Source organism: Aulostomus chinensis, chromosome 6 (assembly GCF_037954235.1).
Source record: "Aulostomus chinensis isolate RoL2024-O1b breed Wild chromosome 6, RoL_Achi_v1.0, whole genome shotgun sequence".
In the NCBI taxonomy this organism is placed as follows: domain Eukaryota; kingdom Metazoa; phylum Chordata; class Actinopteri; order Syngnathiformes; family Aulostomidae; genus Aulostomus; species Aulostomus chinensis.
Window position 1 is genome coordinate 26,414,771 of NC_141325.1, and position 19,892 is coordinate 26,434,662.

General features: G+C 45.2%; 3 protein-coding genes across 3 annotated transcripts; 2 read left to right on the plus strand and 1 right to left on the minus strand.

Annotated features, from left to right (window-relative positions):
* The first annotated feature begins 1,228 nt into the window (after positions 1–1,228).
* Positions 1,229–5,594, plus strand: gins4 (GINS complex subunit 4 (Sld5 homolog)). The gene is made up of 9 exons (XM_086205466.1): positions 1,229–1,348; positions 1,431–1,562; positions 1,729–1,815; positions 3,192–3,305; positions 3,388–3,485; positions 3,583–3,671; positions 4,079–4,169; positions 4,322–4,424; positions 4,699–5,594. Exons 2-8 carry the CDS (start codon positions 1,464–1,466, stop codon positions 4,416–4,418), a joined length of 675 nt encoding a protein of 224 aa, XP_086061592.1. The 5' UTR covers positions 1,229–1,348; positions 1,431–1,463; the 3' UTR covers positions 4,419–4,424; positions 4,699–5,594.
* An 834-nt stretch (positions 5,595–6,428) lies between these two features.
* ppp1r3c2b (protein phosphatase 1 regulatory subunit 3C2, duplicate b) lies at positions 6,429–8,299 on the plus strand. The gene is made up of 3 exons (XM_086207209.1): positions 6,429–6,911; positions 7,019–7,093; positions 7,230–8,299. The coding sequence occupies exons 2-3, from the start codon at positions 7,044–7,046 to the stop codon at positions 8,074–8,076; spliced, it is 897 nt and encodes a 298-aa protein (XP_086063335.1). The 5' UTR covers positions 6,429–6,911; positions 7,019–7,043; the 3' UTR covers positions 8,077–8,299.
* phyhip (phytanoyl-CoA 2-hydroxylase interacting protein) lies at positions 8,021–15,243 on the minus strand. Its single transcript, XM_086207208.1, has 5 exons — positions 15,046–15,243; positions 12,164–12,333; positions 10,887–11,061; positions 10,576–10,693; positions 8,021–10,473 (listed from the first exon to the last, which is right to left on the minus strand). The coding sequence occupies exons 2-5, from the start codon at positions 12,329–12,331 to the stop codon at positions 9,927–9,929; spliced, it is 1,008 nt and encodes a 335-aa protein (XP_086063334.1). The 5' UTR covers positions 12,332–12,333; positions 15,046–15,243; the 3' UTR covers positions 8,021–9,926.
* Between the last annotated feature and the right edge of the window lie 4,649 nt (positions 15,244–19,892).

The following is a 19,892-nucleotide window of genomic DNA, read 5'->3' on the forward strand; positions in this document are numbered from 1 at the left end:
TTATAGTGACTTAACTTTCATTAGATAAATTAGATTTGATTAAATAGAACTTTATGGATCATTTGGGCAGAGCCCTCGGGAAATTCAGGTTCCAGTAGCATTACAGAAACTGAGTATACGTACAAGAAACCCCACATGACACAAAAGTCATACAAAAGCAGCACAACAGCATTCTCCTACGAACCACACCTAGCAGTGTCAAGTAATAAATCATGAGAAGAAAATGTCCCCATTTTAAAGAGAATCATGATATGGAAAACTCACCCTTTTAATTAGACACCACAATAACCCATTTTTGTTCTTCTAGGAAGAACTCATATGAACACTTACATCCAAAACCTTATAAACATTCACCATGAGGTCCATGCTATACACATTAAATGCTTTAATTGCATAGCGCAAGGAGTTCTGACTGGTTAATGATATGATACCCTTTATTAATATCACACTTTCCTATGCAGTGCAAAATGCTTCATCACCCTTACACTTCAAATACAGTTTCCATCACTCCATTGGACCTATCCCACCACCATTATAAAGTGATTTTCTCACAAAAACAAAAAAACGAGTTAATTTTGGACGTTTCTGATTAAGATTTTTGTTGTTGTCCTATTTATGGACATGGACATGTGATATCAGGCGACATGGTGGTACAGTGGTAAGCCCTGTGCCTCACAGCAAGAAAGTTCTGGGTTCGAGCCGCCCCTGGTCTTTCTGTGTGGAGTCTCCATGTTCTCCCTGTGCTTGCGTGGGTTCTCTCCGTGCTCCGTCTTCCTCCCACAGTCCAAAGACATGCGAATATAGACTAGGTTAATTGGATATTCTAAATTGACCGTAGGCGTGGCTGTGAGTATGAATGGTTGTCTGTCTATATGTGTGTTGGCCCTGCGATGGACTGGTGACCCGTCCATAGTGTACCCCGCCTCTTGCCCGAAAGCTCAAGGCCCCCGGGACCCCGGGACCCTAAACAGGATAAGCGGAAGAAAATGGATGGATGATCTGTAAACTGCGGGATCTCATCCACGATGTCTCTGACAATAACACATTAATCACAAACCCAGAGTTTTGGTTACCAGGTAGCTCCTGTCCCTGACTCCATACTAAACCCTCTTTCATGGGTAGAAATGCGCTCGCATACAACAGTAACATACCTCATAAATTTGAGTTACATGTATATTAATTACTTTCACACGAAGAACTGACTCAGAATCTTAAAAATCACCTGACAGCGAGTGACAAACCCTTCCTTGCAAGATCAACTCGGGTGATTACAAACAACGGAAAGTCTCGCGAGAGCAGCTTCTGTGGCGCGAATGAACGAGGGGTTTACTGCTCTGCCATGTAAATAGTGAGTGCTTCCTCTCCAAGATGTCTCACGATTCTCTTCAATAGCTGCTCTAAACCTTTCGTTTACATATCGTTCACCTCAGTATTCTGCAGTTAAGCTTCGGAAAGGACCAACCATGTCGGATGTTTTGTCTGACGACGGCAGCGACACCCAGCAGGATGAGTGTCTGGAGGACGTTATGACTCCGTCGGAGTTGATCGCTAAACTTGAAGAGGTGAGTTGACGTCACTAAAGTCATCCAACTGACTCACTAATGTGTCTTGTATGTGTGTAGTAAATCTATCTTTAACGCTCAACAGCCTTCTCACAGCGTGTGTGTGTGTGTGTGTGTGTGTGTGTGTGTGTGTGTGTGTGTGTGTGTGTGTGTGTGTGTCTCGCAGGCTTGGCTGAATGAGAAGTTCTCGCCGGAGCTGCTGGAGAACAAGTCGGAGGTGGTGGAGTGTGTGATGGAGCAGCTGACTCACATGGTAAAAACACACACACACACACACACACCCTCCCTCCTCTTCCTGTGCCTATATCACACTCCTGATATTGCCTCCACTCATTTACAATATGACAGTTGTCACATGTGAACTTATATTTGATATCCTCTCTGTTCTTCATGTTTGCTGTAGATTTCTAGGGTGGTGTGGGAGTGCTGCTGACGAGGAGGCTTTACACTCCACTTCAGTTTAAGATCCCACATCCAAAATATCACTGAAGTGTAAGGCTTATATTGATGTAGAAACATTTGAGCAGCTTCAATACCTGATGGCAGATAGGATAAAGTTAGCATATCAGCCACCCCTAGGTGTCACCCTGGTCTTGAACCCACATCCATGGGATACCACATGTTCACTGACCCCAACATCAAAGAGCCAGGCTCAGTGGCATCACAAGACTTCTCCTGGTCCTTAATCTGACTTATTTCAGTTGTTATCTCAATAATAAAAATGCTCATGTAGTTGTGATGGGTGCAGAAAAATCAACCTTAACGATCGTCACCAGAGTGCATCACAAAGAACTTAGTGCGATCTTACAGCAGCAGGAACACAACACACCCGAACCGTTCCTGGAACGAACCGCCCAGCACTCTCAAAACATCATCTTTTATACTTTTCATTGCTCTTTTGATCTTTTGGAGAGACTGAGGCATCTCCTCCTTTTTTCACCCCATCTGGGCTGGTCTGAATCTACCTGAGTCAGCACTTTTGCTGGTTGTTTCCCAAAGACCCTCTGACATCATCTGCCTTATCAAGTGCACGGTGGTGCAGTGGTCAGCACTATCACCTCATAGGAAGAAGGTTCCGGGTTCAAGCCCCGGCTCCAGCACGGGATCTTTCTGTGTGGAGTCTCCATGTTCTCCCTGTTCCTGTGTGGGTTCTCTCTGGTACTCCAGCTTCCTCCCACAGTCCAAAGACATCAAGAGGGGACGAGGCTGATTGATACTCTAAATTGACTGTAGGTATGAATGTGAGTGTGGGTGGTTGTCTGTCTATATGAGCTGGCCCTGTGATGGACTGGCGACCCGTCCAGGGTGAACCCTGCCTCTCGCCCAAAGGTTGCTGGGATAGGCTTCAAGTGACGGTGTTTACCCACAAGTGCCGGTATTCTCACTTTCTCAGTGAGGGTGGAGCTGATGCACCATCTGTGTGTGTGCTGCGCAGCACACTGGGCAGATACACACAACTTTCTTTCCTTGGAGACTCAGAAAATTGCAGCTCGCATGTACAAGTTGAAAATGTGGCTGTGTATTGAATGGTGCATCCCTACTATAGATGTGTTCAACTCTTTTGATTTGTGTGGCCGCTGACTCACTGTGGATTAATGACTTGTTAATTACTGAGGTCTCCTCCAACAGGAAGCCAACCTGCAGAGGGTGAAGAAAGGCGATGCCAAGGCCAGCATCCATCGCATGGAGATAGACAGGATCCGCTTCGTGCTGTGCAGCTATCTGCGCTCTCGTCTGCAGAAGGTTAGTCAGCTCAGCAATGATGCTCTCGTCATCTTTAGGGCCCGTTGACGAACTTTCTCCATTTTTATGTTGTTGTGTGTAGATTGAAAAATTCTTCCCTCATGTCCTGGAGAGAGAGAAGTCTCGCGGTGAAGGAGATCCATCGCTGTTGTCACCAGAGGAGTTTGCTTTTGCCAAAGAGTGAGTACAGTTCAATAAGGTGGTAAGAGAGCAAAGACATGTTTATCTGTACGCTTCACCTCATATGGTAATAAAAACCTGCTTTTCTGGCATCCAGGTACTACGCAAACACAGAAACCCACCTGAAGTCTGTAGCGCTGAAGCGCATGCCCCCCAACCTGCAGACGATAGATATGCTCAAAGCAGGTAAAATCATGTAACTAGTTCCGTCATACAGGCTCTCTTCAAGATGTACTTCATCCAAACAGTATATTCTACATTTGAAATACTCACTAATAGGTGTCATGAATTCCCTGAAAGGGTTGAAGTTTTTTTCTTTTCGCTCAAATCGGAGTGTTTGTGGATTACCGAGCACATGACGAGATAAAGTAGACGTGAATTATACCAGACCATGCTTGAGAGTTCCTAGACAGATGCGTTTGAGCAGTTTTACAAGCTATGTTGTTGGTGGACATGAGCTTCAAGCTAAATGTATATGGCTTGCTTTTCCTACATACTGGAGTCAAAAAGAAGTGACACACCAGTTATAATGGTGACTATGATGACAGTGATGACTATAATACTGAATCCTTCGTATTCTACTGCGATCTCAGTACCAGAGCCGTGCTTGGACTCCTTCGTGTTTCTGCGGGTGAAGGAGAGACAGGAAAACATCTTGGTCGAGCCTGAAACAGACGATCAGAGGTACTTGGCTACTCTGCATGTCTCTAAATGTGTGTGTGTGTGTGTGTTGTCCTATCCACAAGGTGGCAGGTTGGCCCTCTCGCGTACTTCCAGTTCTCTCATACCTTTCAGGCACAGATACTGAAACGTCTCTCCTGCCTCTCTCCCCTCAGAGAGTACGTTGTAGATCTTGAGGAGGGTTCTCAGCATCTCATGCGCTATAGAACCATAGCGCCACTCGTCTCCAGTGGAGCTGTACAGTTAATTTAAGTTAAGGTAAGTAACTCGACTGTCATCATCCCTGCCCTCTCTCTCACACACACACACACACACACACACATCTGCACATTCATCTCTTCACAACTTACATAAGCAACTGACATCTGGATTTATTTTTAGCTCTTACTGTTTTTTTGCAGCACTTATTGTTTCTTGACAGCAGAGTATGAAAAAAAAAGTCTTTCAATAACACAAAATGTTTGCAATCAGTTGAACCAGAACATTTCAATAGACTGACGTCAAATAATTCACGCTTTATTTAAACTTACAGGTGGAAGTTTTGACCGCCGGGAGCTCATAAACACAATAACGGAGGGTTTAATCTGCAGAGATGTGCTCATCCTTCCTCCACTTGTGGTATATAAACAGACTTTTATGACGTCAAGGATACAAGAACTGTAACTCTGAGTTAATAGCAAATGTAAGCTCTGTAAATGGTGTCCTGACAGATGAAGCGGACAAATAAACACAGAGCAGTTTTGACAGTTTCTTGAGGTTATTTTTGGTTGTTTTTAATCGTCGTGTCTCAACATGATTTGGGTTACATAATTCCACTGATGTGTTGGCGAGTGCGTCTAATCTGCTTTTTCATCACTCTTTCTGTTACTGTATCCAGACGACTTGCACTGCAGGACTTTGCTGCTAAGCTTCGTAACAGGATGTTTTACAGGCACTCTTGGCATCGTCTTGTGGTGTTTAGAAGCCCAAAGTGTTGGTTCGTGTGAACGTATATTTGAGAGTAAGAGTTTTCTTTAGCTGTAGCCATATTTCTGTTGTCATTATGGATCATGGGAATCTGCCCCCCCACCCCCCCGCCTCACTGCCACATCTATGCGATTGATTTTGTGTTTTTACACGTGGAACATTTTCTCCCAGGTTATGGTGATTGCACTGTTATATAAGGTTCCTTTGGAGAACTCCGTGCTCAACATTTGCCCCGGCACAAATTGTCAAGTAATTTGAACTAATGAGGGACTTGGTGAGGGGGGGGGGCTACAGAACTGAACTCCGTGTCGTCATCCTCAACCACACCGCTGATCCACATCAACTGCATTGTCACAGTAGAATACTAATAATTCTCCTGTTGTCATTTGAGCAGCATGGCTAGAAAATGAACAAATTCAAAACCTAAAATTGTGGATTTGTGAACAGAGTAAAAACCTTTCCAAACAAACGGTGTCATTGTTCCTCACTCCTTTTCCTCTAATCATGGCTATGTCCTCTCCTGTGACCTCCATGTTACCTCATGGAGCCTTCAGTTTAAAGTCCAGTCTGATGTTTCTCAACAAGCGCTCCACAGTTGGCAGAATTGTGCTTTCAACACGATGCTCACCTCTTATGAAGAGTTTCCCATCCCAGGGATGTTGAGATAGAATTTCTTCAGATTTGAGTGGTGTCCATTGAGACTCAAAAATGAACGGTAAAAATTTTGGAGGTCAAGGTCACTGCGACCTCAAATAAACGTGTCACCTGTGGCGCCACTGGCTCGCTGTGACAGGCACGGTAAGAAGCGTACACTTATGATGCAGTATTACACCTATGATGCGGTATTTCTAGTTCAGGGAAGTAACATTTGTCTGTGTATCAGATTTGAATTCACAGTGTATCCTAAATTAAGTTTATAGAAAATATAACAATGCTACATTTTTAGTTTTATATAAAATCCCTCTAACAGCATCATCAATGTGAGATGCTCAGTTTGGCAAACCTGCTTTGTGGTGAATAATGAAAACCTTCCTGAACACACTGCTAAAACCCCCCCAGTTCCATCTTGACACATCTGACTCTTCTTGGATTTGAATTAGATTATTGGATTAGCATAGATTAACCAACATAATATGGGATTTTATTTAGGTGGCCTTTCATGTGCCAAAGCATGAACTATATTTTAGTACAGATAAGAACTTTAGTACTATTATCTCCAGGGTCCTTTGAGGGTAAGCTAATAAAATAAAAAATAAAAAAAATAAAAAAAAACCTCCATAGAAATATCTCCCGCAGTTGGCATGTTCAGAGTTGTTTATAATCTGGCTCTTGTCACACGTGCGTCACACATACTGACAAATTGCAGGACAGTGATCTCTTCAGGACCAGCGCCAGCCAGGCTGGCAGAGGACTTGATCCTGGTGGACTAAGAGTTCCTCCAATGTGGTGCAGAGGAGAGTTTTCAAAGCTGACCTGTATCAACCTAATCACCGTAGCAACACCAGACAACTCAGCTCAAAGGACGCAACTGCTCATAACTCTTCACTGCAGAAATACTGTTGTCATGCGCCACTTAATTGCCGCGTGTGATTGGCAGGTGAGAAACAGCAGAACCGAAAACTACAATATCAGCTAATTGGTCAGGAGAGGAGAGAGGGAGGAGAGTACAACATGATATCCATCAGGGGTTGTATAAATAGGACGTGCAACATTCTCCTGCGGGGGTGGCAGCGAGTCCACACCACAACCTGCTGCTGGAGGGAGATTTGAAGTCATATTGTAAGTATCTTTATACATGGATTTGTGAAATTATAACTGCGGTGGTACAACAAGGGCAATAACATCCGTTTTAATACTGACACGTGTGTGTTTTTGTTTTTGTCTAGAGCCCCAACCAATTTTGTGGACACTATGTCCTTCACTCAGCACCAAACGACCAGTATGGAGCCATCCAACACCACGTAAGATCATGGTGTACTTTTAGCATGGGTGTTACCTCACAGCAAGATAAAGTGCAATTTTAGCACCTTTTTTTGGTCCTATCAAGCACATATCCAGAACAGCAGCCGTAATTAAAGTCTTTTCTCCATGTCTCAGTGTCCTGCCTGTGTGTGGCCTGGGCTCGATGGCACAGTCAGCTGGACTGCTGGAGATTGCTGTCAGATTGTGCTTGAACCAACGTAAACAACTGTGTCCTCATGTTTGGGTTCCTATCCTGAAGCCCTTGCGACCTTGCATCCGCCCTGCGGTGTCAGAGCAGATATCCTCTGACATCCTGGGTCAAGTCTACCTGACCCACCCTCTCTCAGCCTTTTTGGACGACTTTGACTACGACGACGATGACGTTTTTGTCCCAATCAAGAACAAACGTGTGGTCTTCGCTGACTCAAAGGGATTGTCTCTCACTGCCGTGCGAGTCTTTTCTGATGAGGAGGAGCAGTCTGACCTCGACCTGCTGCCATCGCTCCAGGGTCTGGGAAGCATGACAGAGGATGGCTACAGCTGCACTGTCAGCACCTGCTGCCCAGGAACACAGTTGAAACTTGGCTTCCCGCAGCCGTCGGAAAATTTCCAAGCCTTCCGTGCCAAGCTTGCAGAGAGCATGATTATCCTGGAGAACTGCAGTGTTACCGAGCAGGCCATTAAAGGCACCATCCGAGTCAGAAACATCAGTTTCCAAAAGGACGTGCATGTTCGCATCACCTTTGACTCGTGGCAGAGCTACAGAGATGTGCCCTGTATGTACCTGCAGAAACGCTTCGGAGGACCACAAACGGACATCTTTGAATTTGACATTACCATTCCCAAAGTGCTCGATGCCAAGAGGAAGATAGAATTCTGTCTGCGTTATTCAGCAGGAGGGCAGAGTAGCATCTTTTGGGACAACAACAATGGACAGAATTACAGCATTGTGGTGTGTGTGAACTCACATCTCTGTCACTGACAAAATCTATGTGAAAGGTCAAGATGTAATCAGCCCAGAGGTCATCCATATTAAATACACCAACTACTTTAGAATTTCACTGTGAATTAGTGCTTTTATTTTTTCAAAAGTGATCAGACTTCCTAGAAAGTGTTGCTACATAGTTTCAAACCTGGCAAATTTTGTTTCAAAAAATTACAACGATCCAATGTTATGTATTCAAAGGCATCAGATTGTTTGTGTCAGTCAACAACACTCATAAATCATGTCCAAAATTTCAGCCCCTCGCCAGCCCCTCCATTACTGTTGTGCATCAGGGAGGGGATCCCTTTCTCTGAGGGCATTTCAGGGCTTCCCATATAGGTCAGAGATTACTATGCAGGGGCAAATACAAGCCCCGTGGCTGGAGATAAACTAATTTTAGCTCAGCACTGTTTATGGAGCTGACATAGTGCTTCCATCTTCCCCACCTTCCTTCCTGTACAGACTTTTCTAAAGCTGTTCATCATTACGGATTAATAGAAATTCATAAATTATTTTTGATAAGCAGTAAAGACATCAATGTCTAGTTGTGTCCCACAAAGAATATCTGTCAGAAGTAGCTAAATATATCTTATGATCTCTATAATAAGACGATTGTCTTTTAAAAGGGACCTGTTTCAGCACCTGTAATGCAAAGTCTTGTCAGACATTTCTGATGAAACACTCACGTCAAAAAAAAAAGAAAAAAGAAATGAAATCAAATACCTGTCAAGGAAAAAACACGAGGTAAACTTAATGATTAGGATATTTATAAAACAATAAAAAGAGACCAGAAATCACACATGACTGTGAGTCAGGGCTTTTCAAAGTTTGAAATGATGGACCTCTCCCTAGACAAAGCCCCTACCACTCCTTACATTATTTATAGTTTAGTTTGTGGTGGCCTATAAAGATCACTTTTTCCCATTGACAGTACACTATTTAGCCAAGCTAGTCAAATATAGCTTTTCTACATAACTAGACAACAAAAAACTCATGAGAACTGTCTGTCCTGAGTCTTTTATTTGTTTCTGACTCGTGGAAGACAGGAAGGAATGAAATTGTACCTCCTATGCCTATTGTATACATATCTTAAATCAAATCACACATTTAGGCTGTTCTGTGTGATGCCCTTTAACAACTAATGTGCTTTCACATGGGTGGCACGGTGGTGCAGTGGTTAGCGCTGTCGCCTCACAGCAAGAAGGTTCCAGGTTTGAGCCTGGCTTGGGTACGGGGTCTTTCTGCATGTTCTCCCTGTGTCTGCGTGGGTTCTCTCCAGGTACTCCGGCTTCCTCTGACAGTCCAGAGACATGTAAAAGCAGACTAGGCTGATTGGCTGTGAGAGCCAATGGTTGTCTGTCTATTTATGTTGGCCCTGCAATGGACTGGCAACCCATCCAGGGTGAACCCCGCCTCTCGCCCAAAAGCTGCTGGCATAGGCTCCAGCCCCCCTGTGACCCTTAACAGGATAAGCGGTAGAAAATGGATGGATGGATGCTTTCACATGTGTTCACTGAGCCTTTCCTGAAACTGTTTGGAGCCCTCCCAAGGGAGGCCCATGTCACACTTTGAAAAGCTCTGCCTTGAATAGCCTTGTCAGGCTCCTCAAGTTTTCTCACAGCAGTTACAAACTGATGTTCGCCATATTTCTTACGATCATGATGTGGATCTGTGATGCAGTTCCATTTAGTTTTAACCATTCTAGTCCAGGGAGGAGGGAGGAGGGAATGCAGCATGCAGACACCCTGTGAGGTAGGCTGTGTCCCCTGTGCTTCCACCTACACATGATGGGCTGTGTCTTTCAGCTCTTGGTGCCCAACCACTCCCGTCTGTCCTCACCCCTCCCCTCAGCGGCCCACACTGATGTTGCACACTTTGCAGCTTGGATCTTTCTTAGCGTTGGCTGTGGTCAAACTCATGAGCTGGTGGTGCCCACTGATTTGCTCCACAAGGCCTTGATCTAAACAGACAGGCTCTGTGAAAAGCACCTCAAGAATGACATCACTGGCATGGCAGAACACAGGCTCCTCCCCAGAAACCTGGGGTGCAGTGTATGTCAAGAAGGGGTTGGAGGCCAAGTCCAGCATGGGGAGACGAGGGCGACAGAAGGTGTCTCCCTCTGAGCCAACGGGGGCCAGCACCAGCACAACATAGTGGTAGGCAGTGTACATACAGTAGAAGTCTGCGAAGTACAGAGAGACGTTGGGGTTCAGCAGGTGTCCAGCTGGGATCTGGAAGCGCAGAGGGCCGTAAGGGGAGTCTCTTGGAGGGAGGCCTGTATCAAACTCAGTGTTGCAGCTGAAGAAGACGCCCTGCAGTTTGCCGTTGATGGGAGAACCGTGACTGCCACTGTTATCTTTAAGGGCTGGACGCATCAGTCCTCCACATTCCTTTCTAATCCAAAAGGTGAGAAGGAGGACAGAGTATTAAGATTACTGCTGCTGCTGCTGCAATGGTGGTAAGTATGCAATCATGATGTTTAAGTGCAGCACTGACCTGACACAGTCGAAATAATCTGGGTGCTGGTTGCGATAAAACACAGAGAATTTCAGCAGCCTCCCCGCCGAGCCCTTGGCCTTGTCAAGAAGCTGTTGTAGGTGTTCCATGGCATAGTCTGCAAAGTTGATAGGAGCTGCACAATCGTTTCAAAGTCTGCATTGCTTTCATATGCTAATGACTACCTTGTACTGAACTTTTTTCCCCCTTCTGCACTGCAGGTTTTCCTTTGTCTTGTATAACTTTGGTTACAGCTCTCATATTGTATGGCATACATTAGCATTACTTATCTGTCAGACGGCGTCTCTCACCTCCTGTGCAGAACTCCACCACTTGGCTCCACTCTGACACAAGGTAATCGCCATCTGGCTGTCGAACAGCAGTCTGGACAGCAACGCAGTACTCTGTCCGAGGGCTGAGGAACCAGTGTCCCCTCACCGCCATAGGGAGAGGCACAGCTTTTGCAACCAGTTTGGTTGGCACATCCTGCCATGTCGAGACAGGGAATGCAAGGTCACAACAGTCTGCTGTGTGTTTCATTTACATTTCAAAGAAATGGAATTATTAAATCAAGAATTTCCCTCCTTAAAATGTGCCTTATTAGCATGATGTTCCATTTCAAGCCCAAGCTGCTGTAACTAGGATACATTTAATCAAATCAGCTGCTTTGTTTTGGACAAGGCCTCTATGAGGCAAGGCAGATTACTCAGAGGTCCATATATCCATGGCAACATTGCTGATGTAAGTTTGTGTAGTTACCAGAGACAGAGAAGGAGAGAGAGAGCATACCTTCCGCTCAGGAAGGGCTCAGTCCTACCCCTGCCTTGACTTGACAAAGGCCCCTTTTCAGCTGTTCAATCATCCACCATAATTACATAGAGAATTTGCATTTCTGAAGTGACGAGAGATGATATCCTCTGCTGCTGGGTGCAGATTTGGAAACATCATGTAAATGCTTGATGTCTTTACTCTGTGGGCATTCAAGCAGCGCTTAAAGACTGGTTGTTTTTCTTTGGAGCACAAATTCAAACCACAGTTGGGCATCTGTATGAAAATAATGTAGAATACACAGATTCAAGGACTGCAGATGGAAGGTGGCTAAATAACACACCTCTACTGGCTGCTGAAGATGAATTGTCTCTGCCAAATACATTACACAAGAGTCTTCCTAGCATCTGAAACTCCTAATTTGTGAATTCAATCACGTGGCATAATCAACATGAAGATTGCTCTGTGCTGCAGTCATATTCGTCCATTTTTGTCCATTTTCAGGGTGAAAAATTGTACAAGTCAAGTGAGTCACAGGCCTGAAGCTGTTGACTGCACTCTTTTTCTCTTTTGCCTGTATTGAAAGTGACTGAAAGGGCGCAACCATTGCTTTCTGTGTTCAGACTAATACAGGAAATCATGCTGACATCTGTTAACCCAAGCAGACCTCGATTACATGTACATTTTTCTGTCTCTCTCAAACTGACCTATATTATTTTAGGGGGCAATAATATGCACAGATGTTTCAAGAGTAAGTGCTGATCATTTGCTCCTCGATTACACAATAATTGAAATGCTTGAGGTCATAGAGCTGTCAGACCCTGTGTTTGAAGCGGTTGGGATCCCTGCTCTCCTTGCGGCTCAGGTCAATAAAGAAGTGTGTGGCCCTGGCAGTGTCCTCAGGGGTCATGTCCCACATGATGCGGAAGGAATCACACGTCACCTCGCATATCTGGATATTGCACGGCATTGAAAGAGGGGCGTCCATTTCTGTCATCGAGAGATCAAAGTGGAGAGTTAGACAAGGGTGTGTACTTGAACCGTGTTAACATCTGCTAAGAGATTAAATTGCAGCAACTTTCTCACAAAATAAAGTAGTAGTAGTTCAAAAACACCACAGCTGAGTTCACCTCATTAACCTTTTCACTCAGGAGTCTGGCTCTTTATCCACTGCCCTGTTCCTTTTCTTCCTCTTCTTGCCCTCAACTGACATTTCCCATCATTACGCAACATGATCTGCTTCCAGCTGAGTGGCTCCTCCATCCATTTTAGAATCCACCTCCAGCATCCTTTCTTCATCGTCTATACTAATTCTAACAGAAGGGGTTAACAAACATTTCTGCAGCGGTTAGCAACAACTTCAACTTTTTGAATACATCTTTCTCCGGGCAGAAGTGTGTGCCTTTTAAAACTGCTGAGCATGTGAGCTCGCAGCCCAAGGGAAATCTTCCAGCTGCTTTTATATTGTTTGGGAAGAAACTGAGGAGGTTTAAGCAACCGCAAGAGGTGATGGATGATATTCTAGGTTGCCCATCAGCCATTTGATCCACACTGCTGCACATAGCCTTGAGTACTGGGATGGGGGCAATCTGGCGGTCAGCCTGTTATGTCTTTGATTAGCTGTCAACCTCTAAAACTGATGGTGTAAGTCTCAGCTGCGCTACAGTCATTCTCTCTTACCCTGGGACATATTTTCCTCCAGTTTGCTTGTAATTTTCATCCATCTAGAGTGCAATCGTCCCTTTACCGACACTCCAGTACAACGTGTTCTCACTCGTTTTATTTACGCTTTATCTTACAAGTTAGTCCCATTGAAACCATCTTTTTCAATGCAATACATAAAGTTGCAGACACAACGCAAAGCTCATAACAAGACTGAGAGAAACGCAGACATACAATGGATTAAAACTTTTACAATTTTCAGATTCGGTCAATTTGACTTTTAAATCCAAGAAATGAACCGGTTCATGGAGTTTAAGCTCTTCCAAGCTGCCTGTTCAATGCCCCCTTGCCCTGTCAGCTTCGGAGGAGTGTAACACGCCCCCTGCTGGTGACATTGTATCATCACTAATGTATCTGGTTCTTCAACTCAGGTGCACCTGATTTCCATGATGATGAGGAGGAAATGTTTGAATTGTGACTCTCACAATCCGACCAGCGCAGCACGCACACAGAACCGTTCTTCTGCTGAAGTGACTGTCATGAACTAGATCCTCGGGTTCTGCTGTGGTCCTCTGCTGGTCCTAGTTTGGTATCTTGTTTTTTGTAAGGTTAGTTTTAGTTACCTGTTTAGCTCGAGGAAGGAGACCCAGGTCTCACTGCCCTACGTGGGCTGATCTGGGGAAAATACTTTGCCACTTATTTCTTTAGGCGTTTGGGTTTGGTCACCTTTACTCTTGATCAATTTGTTTTATTTGCCACATTCTTGATCATTTACAACTGCCTTGTAGTGGCCTTTTTTGGGTCATAATGGAATTTATATCCTTCTAGTCAGACATTGCAGTGTACAAATATCATGTTTCTTCATTTCCTCCACGCCCTCCGGCACTGAGCAAATGCTAAATGTGCCTATAAGAGCCTTGTAGTGGTTTTATACTGGCAGTCATGATGCCGCCTTACACAGACAGCGATGCCTGGTGTCTGAGGTCTGTTGAGGTCTTCTCCATGATGGACAGGCTGCATCAGCTCATTAAAGCCTGTGAACTGTGAAATTTGTGCAGTTGCTCGTCCATGCTGGGGACCGGGAGGGGGGGGGGGGGGGGGGGTGGCAGAGGGAGACATGAGCAGCTTCATCCTGCACATGTGTTTCCACACGTCTGTTTTCCAGTCGCTGTTCTCATTTCATAGTGGTTTTCAGGGACAGAAAGTGGGGCAAGAGGAGATTCTCACAGGACAGTCATCAAAGTCTGGTGTGTCTCTGTGTGCTGCGCTGTAAGATTGAATGCACGGGAACACAGTTCACGCACAGGTTTCCACGACGTCCACACAATCTCTTCGCCCTCATTTATGCATCTGTACAAAGAAATGTGAGCCAGCTCTCTCTGCAGCTTTGATAGCCAGCTGCTCCACATCACACAACTGGGTCTCACTAATAATTATGACAGAAAATCACATCTCTATTATTGTGTGTGTGTGTGTGTGTGTGTGTGCGTGTGTGTGTGTGTGCGCGCATCAGGAACAGATATATAACACCCAGATGTTGTTATCTCACTGAGACAGCATCATGAGCCAAGCAGACAATAAAAAGCAACTCTAAGCTTTGAAGTCTCTGTTGGTTTCCTATATTTTAAGGAACAGAAGAAGAGAGGATTTTCTCTGTATATCTTTTTAGACGACGGAGATGAAAACACCATTACAGAGCATGAAATACCAAGAGATATTGTGTGAAGTTCAATAAACAAGCTGCAGCTCATAGAAACAGTTGCACGGATGACTGAAGCATATATTAGCATAAATCTCTTTAATAACACAAAATGTTATGAAATATCCTCATTGTCTCACGTGGAAAAGCATTTCTGGGAAGCAGCGGATGAGAAACTGCTGTGGTCTAAAAATCCCAACTTCACTAATCATCTGAAAGCATTCCTAAATGAGCACACACAACAGAGGATCATATCTCCACAACTTCCCACACTGAGAGCACACAGCAGGTTCATTCTCACTCCACATCTGTCAGCATGCTGATATAAAATCACCCCTTACTTGTATGATGTTTCAAATTGTGGTGGGAGAAGAAGATCACGGCAGGTGTGAAAATCTTGTTTTTCGACTTGCCTCCTCTGCTGCAGTCGATGATAGATCCCCCAGGAAAACTGATTAGGAGGTGAAACGAACACACGGGCTCCACTCTCTCTCTCTTTCTCTCCTCTGCTCTCTGTTTCTCTCATCTCTTCCTGTGTGTGTGTGTATCTGTGTCTCTCTCTCTCTCTCTCTCTCTCTCTCTCTCTCTCTCTCACACACACACACACACACACACACACACACACACTCACCCATTCTCCCCCCTCCTACCCACCTCCCAATCTGATTTTTGCTCTGGGCTTTGAGGATGATGTTTACTTGACTCCTATGCAGCCACACGAGACATTTAATGCTAAAAAAGAGAGTGCACTTAGTCGACATTACGCTCTCACCGTCCAGTCCTACACATCTCAAGTCTGCGCCAAGGCCCGACACTCTCACACACTGATAAACACTGAACTATACACTCATAGTATAATGAGGCAGTATAGACGTAGAGGCTGCAACTGGAAAAATAAAAACTAATACACTCCACCAGCTATTCTAAAGAGATTATACAGTGAACGTCCCAGTAAATTACATCAAGCACCATCAAGACCTCAAAAATACACGTGTGCCAACTGCTATGCCATATGGACTAACTCCACAGGGCATCCCCCACCCCCCGCCCCCCAGCCCCCAGCCCATCCCCAGGCAGGGGACGCCACAGTATAAGCCCAGAGTAAGCAGATTTCCACTGGCTTTAATTTTCAGAGGGATGTTTTTGCACTGGTTCAACCTCGCGGGGTCATTTTTAGGATTTCAGTAGAGATTTAGAAAAAAAAAATCACGCGAGACCCTCCTCAGATTAACAGCTATAATCTGCTAAAACAATAGAGATTGGTGTAGAACAACAACAGATGAGTACGTAAGTGCAGTCTTCTCACAAATATTCCTGATGATCAAGGTATTTTGCCACGATTCCACAGACTGAATGAAAAATCTTCATTTCATCTCAGACAGCCGCAGAGAAGTCAAACCCTCCGTGTGTAATTAAACTGCAATCATCCATCTTTAGTCATGCCGTGACAGTCAGCCTGCGTCCAAGAAACCTGCTCTGCTCTGCTCTCGTGCGTGCGTGTGTGTGAATGCAGCAGAGCCCATGTCATTTATCATGAAAGTACGAGTAATCTACTGTATCAGTTCTTTTGCTTTATTATAGCTATCAAACTGTTTTTAATCTTCCTTTATGCTTTGTTGTTGTTTACGATTATCAAAAAACCTTCATGCTTCTCTCTCTCTCTCTCTGTATATATATCTATCTAAATATATATAGATAGATAGATAGATAGATAGATAGATAGATAGATAGATAGATAGATAGATAGATAGATAGATATAGATATATATAATATACATATATACATTTTATGTTGTTGTCTTTTTTTTTTTAATTAACCTGTCCTGTTCAGCAGCATCAATGTTCCTGGTGACTTGTTGTACTGAAGCAGTTTTACTCTGCATAGGAGGAATCTGATAAACTCCTCCTATTGCCATTTATGCTTAATTTTATCAGGAATGGTATTGGTTCATTGATAAAGCTACCGGACTGAGGCTCAGGAGTGGATAGGAAGAGAGAACAGGGACAGGACAGGGAAGACAAGGGGGGGGGGGGGGACAACAACAACAATAGCAGAAAGAAACAAAAACCAAACAAACAAACAAAGAAAAAGTAACAACAGAGGGGAGAAAAAAAAAGGAAAAAACATTGGTTGCAGAATTTCCAGTGCAGGCTTACCATTGGGTTTTATATAATTTTTAGATAAATGTCTGAGTGTGTGTTTATGGGTCAGTTGTGCGCCGCATGCGTGCATGTGTGTATACGTGTGTGTATGTGTGTGTGTATGTCTGTGTGCTATGGTTTGTCTTGGATACTGTGCATAGCTGGCTGTAGCTGATGTGGGGGGCCAGGACATCACAACCCCAGTCCAGGATAGCAGGCAGGCTAGGACCAGGCCACCAGAGCACCCAGAAACCCCCAGGACACGGGGGAAAGCATAGGAGCAGCAACCCCTACCCGCAAGCAATTCATAGAGAGACGGGGCAGAGAGGACCCCGGTCCCGTCGGGCACCCCCCCACCCCACCCCACAGCATGAGCAGAGCCCAGGGGCATAGGGCCCCTCCGGCCTGCAACCCGACCAGAGCCCCCCAAGAGGTCCGCCAGCGGCGAGGCCAACACCCACCCACACCCCACACCCAGGCAGGGCAACCACAGCCCACCACAACGACCGGGCCCACCGCCCCTGTACAGAGCTACCCCCCCCCCCCCCCAACCCTCGATCCCCATCCCCTCCACCCATCCCCTGTTCTCCCCCTCCCCCCAGAGCAGGCGGGCTTCAGGCTATAGGGCACCACCAGCCATCCAGCCAGCCAGCCAGGACCCCCCACTCCCCCGAGAGGCCCAGCCCGCCTGCCGGGATGAGCCGAAGGCACGCACGCCCAGGACTGCCACCCCCGGACAAAACAATCATACTCTCATCTTCCTCCATACAGGGGCTGAGTACTCCATAGATGCTGATACGGTCCAGGGCACCTCAGACTTAGTGAAACCGCCAGCAAGCAATCCACTGCACAACAGCAAGGCCAGCGACCAACCCCAGTCCAACCACCACGCCGGGAGGAGGACCACCCCCCCCAAGAGCACCGGCCAGGCCCCCAGGCCTGCAATGATGCAGTCAGCAAAGAAGGTGGCACTGGACCCACTCCCCGCCCCAGCTGCCCCCCCATCCCAACATGGATGCAGGGTGCATGTTGTGCGTGGGAATGTAGATGTGATGATGTGGATGACTAGAATGTAGTTAAAATTGGGGGAGGCACCCAGGGCATGGGAGCCCCGCCGGTTGCAGACGACAGAGTCTCCCAGTACATCCTCATGCACTCCCCCAAGCCCTCGATGTCTACTATGTGATTAAAATTGGGGGGTTCAGCCCCCAAGGCCTAGTGTCACATGAGATGTGATGTGATGGGACAGATAGGCGATGAGAGGGACTGAGGAATGGGCCAGACCTGCAGGGGGCCAACTTCCAGACTGGCCCCGCTGACCACCTCGTCACCACTGCAACCAGCCGACAGGGAGTCTAGCCTACCTGGTCCAGGGGTCAAATTGGAGCACCAAGGGGCACTGTCCGGAGATCAGAGGGTCCACCACCGTGCAGTGCGAGGGCAGGGAGGGCCCAGGCCCCTGGTGCACGGCGGAACCCCCAGCCAGCAGCCCATGGTCAGGGCCCCCAGTTCGATCAGCATCAAGGAGGTAATTTTATGATATTTTTACAGAAAAGTGATTGAAAAAAGCACATTTACTCTCATGTTTGTTGGGATGGTGTATTAGCATTTTTTCACAGTGATTTCAGAAAAGTTCACACTCCATCTAATCCGCCAATACATAAACATTGTTACATAAAGTTATTTCAACATTTTGGGCAGATTCTAGGTTGCACATCACCTGCAAAACAAATCATCAAATAATAGAGTACGAATCACAATATCTAGATTAGATGTCTGGCCGTTCGACTCAAACCAGCAGTTCTGCTCAGTCACATAAGCTGGTGTGTTTGAGAGGTTTACTGGAGACAGCAAAGCAGGCGTTAAAAGAGATTTAAAGAAAAGAGAGAGAGTCTCTCACACTTCCGCTCAGCTGAGTAGGACTGCAGGCAAGATGGAGCGAAGAATTGCTCCCACAAATCGGCACACGTGCCAGTTGTGAGGTATCCAGCGCCAAAACAGTCAAAATGGAATAAATTCACCCGTGGTGTACCAAACTACTCTCAAAAAAAAAAATGTACCTACAGAGACATAACAAGGCTTGTTTTAAAGATCCCTGCGACAAAAATACTGACGCTCTAATGTGGACTCTAATGTGTAACTGACCTGTTTCTGATGTAGGTTTTTTTTTTTTTATTTGTTTTGTTGGTGTTTTTTTTTACACAGAGAAAAAATATAGAATCACCACATTACTCTCCCATTCAGCCTCATTACAAATTCCAGAATATATGAATGAATATGCAATTGCTTTTCATCCCTCAAGTTTAATTACAAGACTTCTTCTCATCCTTTTTCCTTCTCACTGTTTGTGACAAGGAGGCTTCAAAGCTCCACATTATATTTGATTTATATCAAAGTTTAGACAAAGACCAGCTTGCACAATATTTATTAAGGCGCTAACTCTCTTTCTGGTCCATACAGAGGAAATTTACACTTTAACCAATAATGGGGAAACAGTCTTCCATTGTCAAACTCAGTAAAAATATCGTTCTACACAGTGAAGCTGAAACATGGCGATGAAGAAGGACGCGTTCTCGACTGGAGGGGGACATTAAAGCATTTGGCAGTAACATGCTGGCGTAGATATAAAACATTCAGTGTAGAGAAAAGATTTTTTTTTTCTCAAAACAAGCTCAAGAGCGCAACTCAATCCATCTTCTCATCTCTTGGAGGTCAAACTGAATATGGGTTAGCTTAACAGAGACCTCTAGTGGCAAGAGTCCATCAGTGCAGAATAATGGGTGAAAACAAATCCCAACAAAGAAGGATCGTGCAGGGACAAAAACTCCAAATTTCCAGAATGCCAAAATCCTCTAACGACGTTTGTTTGTGTTGATTTGTTTGTTTGTTTTGCAGCTGTTCTGGTGCTGACATAAACCTGGTAGACCGACACCTGGAAAGGTTAAACAAAAACTAACGCATTAACATGGTGGGCAAATCGAGCAAATAACGCCTTAAAATCTTTTATAAACAACGCAGCAAAACGCATGTTGATATTTTTAACTTG